Below are 4,059 nucleotides of genomic sequence, written 5' to 3'. Positions count from 1 at the left end.
CCGGGAGCACCTGCACCGCCTGCTGAATCCACTGAAGTCAGGTGGAGCTGAGGGGGCTGTGAACTTGATTCCTTCTAGTTAAATCCCTCATCGTCTTGATCAAAAGGTCCAAGTTTGGCTACGGTGATAAGTTATCTGCAGCTGCCGGCCTGCAAAAATTGCAAAAAGGGTAATAAATGTAAGTATTCGTGTTGATTTTGTGATTAAATTTTGGTAGCTTTGTTAATGAGCGGCAGAATTACAGAGACAGGTGATTAAGTGCTACCTTTCGGGTCATCAGTCTTCTACGTTTGCTGGCTCCCGTGTTGTGGATGTCAGACGCAGCAAGAGCATCCTGCCCAAGCCCGAAGAGCCCCCTTGCACAGTTCTACAAAGCACATCTGAACCGCCTGAGGTGAACTGGAGATGGGTAGTGCCCAAACCAGGGCATGGCACAGGGTGGCAGCAGAAGGGAGATGGGTGCTCATCCTCAGAGTTTACCGTCAGACTTACAGATGTGTGTGTAACAACTACAGATCAGTCATGAAAAGAGGAGCAGAAGGGGCAAGGGCAGAGTTGGTGCTTATTTCTGTTACAGCAGAAGGTCACAGTTGAGTTTTGGGTGCAGGGAAGCTATGGTGCTCCCTGAGTCTGACGGGAGAAGGCTGATGCCCCAGCCAAGGAGATGAAGCAATGGGTGGAACAAAATATATCCAATTATTTCCTCCTTTCCTGCCAGGAAGCTGATTACAGCTGCAGTTCTCGTTGAATAGTGTCTTGCAGCGTTGATGAATGCTGTTGCTGTACCTGCGTATGAATTTTCATAAGCAGTGTTAGTACACTTCCCTTCTTCGAGCGTTTCTGGAATGCGTCTGCTGAAAGATAGCGTTGAATTTGCATGGTCAGTGAAAAAGAAGAGGTGATTAAGTATGTCAACCGTTTTCATTGGTGGAGAAGTTGGTGTGTGAAGCATGATGGGTTTTACAGAGCATGCCCGATGCTGGGAGATCTTTTACTGTCGTCAGTGTAGGCCACTCTGGAATGTCTGCTGTGAAGCTGGGATGACACATGCCTTTATTTCCGTGTGTCATTTCTGCCTGCTTGAGCTATTTAAGGTTCTAGGGCAATTAAGAACTAAGTGCAGTTAAAAATGGTTTGAAGCAAATTCTAGCATATTCTAAATCTAAATTACTTCATTAGTTCCAGCACTCGTGTTAAAATAAAATAGCAAAATGTAATCTTTGGGGTGTTTTTTTCTGTTTTGGCAGTTGAAGTCTTGGTGCGTAAATCATTGGTACAATTTTCAACAAGAAAAGTGAAGGACTTTGTAATAGCTGTGTTTCCTGCCATGCATGATGGATTTCTTTCTTAGACTTAGCAGTACAGGCTATGAGTTTGGAAGAGCTCTGCCAAGTGGGTTCTCACCACCCTTGGGTGTTTGAGTCCTGTGCTTCCCCAGGGCTCAGCCCTCTCACCCTTACCCAGCCGCGTTCTCCAGGTCTTTGAGGCTTCTTCACTTTTCACACCCCTGTTCCTTCCAAGAGGTCGCCTAGGGCCTGGGGTATGGCTGTCCCATGTCCCTTTCCTTTTGAAGAGGACACCTCTCACTTGAATTCCGGCTGTGCCTAGGTTGGGAGGTGCACGACACCCTTCAGCAAGCCCCGTGTTCGCTGAGTCACAGGTGTCACCCATCCCTGTACACGCAGCGCACCAGGCACGCCCGGTTTCTGCTTCCGCAGCGATAGCTTCGCAGCCAAGGTTTTCTTTTGTGTTCAGCTTGTTGTGGTTTTCATTTACTGACCCCATTTACTGAAGAGTGTAGGCTGTGAAAATTAGGTTTATGATTGTTCATATACTGAGGGAGTTTTGCACAGGGGCTGATGGGGAGGGTTGAAATGGGCTGTCCTGCTAAGTCTGGAAATACTATTAAATAAATTTCCAATAAAATTGGATGTACAAGGAAACAATTTGTTATTGTCCAACAGTAAACAGAAGAAGCCCTTGACTCCAGACTGTGCAATGCAATTTTTTAAAGACATTTTAATCACAGCTGCATTCTGATTGACAAAATAATGATTCTGGATTCTTCCTTAGTGTGTCTTGGACCATGTTTCCTTTTCTCTGTATTTTTTTTTCCAGACTGCTGCGGGAACAGTGGATCAGAGCCAAATACGAACGAAAAGAGTTCATTCACAGCGAGAAGCAGGAGCCTTATTCTGCAGGTAGCGAAAGACACTTTTGGCAGATTAAGTTTTTTGTCCAGCACCTTCCATTTTATTGTCACTGTTTATATGTTCTTTCTATTGGTTATTGCTCATGTGTCACTAAATCGGAGGAGAAAGCGTGGTATTTTGGGGAAGGTCCCTCCTGGCCTGCCCTGCGTTTGGTTTGGGATATTGGGACTGTTAATACCTGATGGAAGCAAATCAAGAATCTTTCTGTTGACTTCTGTGGGCTGCTCGTCACCAGCAAGTCGGATAAAGTACCAGTGAGTTTGTTTCTGGTAGCAGGAGGTGTGAAGCTGGGCTGAAATGGAGATCAGGGTGTTTGTCTCATTGAGGTGACTTTTGCTTTGGAAAGAGAAAGCAGGGTAATCCCTTTCCCATGCTAGTAATTAGCATGGTTTGGCTAATGGTGGGTAAGTGTGCCAGGTCCCCTGCTCTTCCCAAATCTCTGTTACTGTCTTTCTACAACGCTTCGAGTGTTGTCGCTGGGACCTGGTCTCCTTGCAGTATAGGAAATGCAGAGTCCTGCAATTGCAGAGACCCAGCACGTGTGGCAGAGCTCGTTTCAACGCTCCCAGCATGATGGGCAGGTGATGGCAGCCTTGCAAAGAGGTGATTTAGTAGAGCAGTGGGTTGGATTATTTTCTTGCAGAAAGGCAGAATTTGAAGAGGAGACTCAGGGCTCAACCGTGTTCATTGTGTGGCTGCACCAACATAAGGACCGTCGTGAAATTAGCTGGGTGTTCCTTTGCTATATGTAAATGGTATTTAATTTATTCTGCATATTAAGTAGTTGACACCAGCTATGTGCTTGGAGGGCTCTGGGACAACTCTATTAGCAAAGACCATGTTACAGATGAAAGGTTAAAATAATATTTTCATGCTGCTTTTCAAGACTAGTAATAAGCAGGTAGCTCCAGCAGTTTGCTGTTTTTAAAACCACAATTAAAATCTTATTTCTTATATTCTCAATTTATGTTTAGAGCGTTTCTGCTCTGCTGTTTTGTATCCATGAGGCATGCATGTAGTGCGTGTGTGGTATCCATATTCATGTAGAGCACATTGTGCACATTTTTATTGTAGAATTTTAAAGCCGTCTGCTGGAGTTGGACATGTTCTATTAACAAGAAATAGTTTGATTTTGCAGATACTTTTGGGATACATCTGCCAATGTGTGTATAACGTTCACCCAGGAATAATTTTTTCCGATTTATACCATGCAACTTCGAGATATAAAAGCTGGGATTCAATGAAGTACTTTAGGCAAATGCATAATTTTAAGCACACCGTTAGTGCTTTTGACTCCTCGAGGAGCGTGTACCAGGTTAAAGTGAAGTAGGTGCTTCAGTACTGTGTGGGAAGAAGGGCAGCATGTCCTGAGCTCTCTGAAAAATATTATAGGAAGAGTTCAAACGGGAGTTTATTTTAGCAGCATATTTTGTAGATGTTCTCAGTAATGTGGCTGCAGAATATTTAGCTGCCTGGTGAAGTGATAGGGTTTTCTCCCCTCTCTTTGAAGTTCAAAAGCCATTAAATGCGGAGTAGAAGAGGGTGGGGTGAGCCATTTTAAATGAACAGTGCTCCTGGGAGGAGGAGGGGAAGGAAGATGGGCTGTGGGCATCTTGCAGGTCATGTATGAGTGCCTTTACGTTGTATATTTGCTTTGAGAATTGTGCCATCGTTAAAATCTGGCACAGGAGCCGTGCAAATGAGCTGTGCAACCAGGATATCATTTGTTGATTCTTCTGGACTGTAAATTCTCAGGGAAGCTTTGCCAGGTGTTTTCTCCTTAGGAACCAGGTTGGTGTTAGAACAAAACAAAGCCGGGGACACTCACCAAACTTCCAGTGCCAAC

General features: G+C 44.6%; 1 protein-coding gene across 1 annotated transcript in view; it reads left to right on the top strand.

The window, feature by feature from the left end:
* ADAP1 (ArfGAP with dual PH domains 1) overlaps positions 1-4,059 on the top strand; it is a 47,557-nt gene that overhangs the window by 9,536 nt on the left and 33,962 nt on the right. The window contains exon 3 of the mRNA XM_010138015.1: positions 2,119-2,174. Within this exon, the coding sequence (XP_010136317.1) occupies positions 2,119-2,174 (56 nt within the window). The remainder of the gene's footprint in view (positions 1-2,118; positions 2,175-4,059) is intronic.

The sequence above is a fragment of the Buceros rhinoceros genome, unplaced genomic scaffold (genome assembly GCF_000710305.1).
Source record: "Buceros rhinoceros silvestris isolate BGI_N320 unplaced genomic scaffold, ASM71030v1 scaffold13186, whole genome shotgun sequence".
In the NCBI taxonomy this organism is placed as follows: domain Eukaryota; kingdom Metazoa; phylum Chordata; class Aves; order Bucerotiformes; family Bucerotidae; genus Buceros; species Buceros rhinoceros.
The sequence above is the reverse complement of the archived record's forward strand: the minus strand, read 5'-3'. Positions and strand labels throughout refer to the sequence as shown.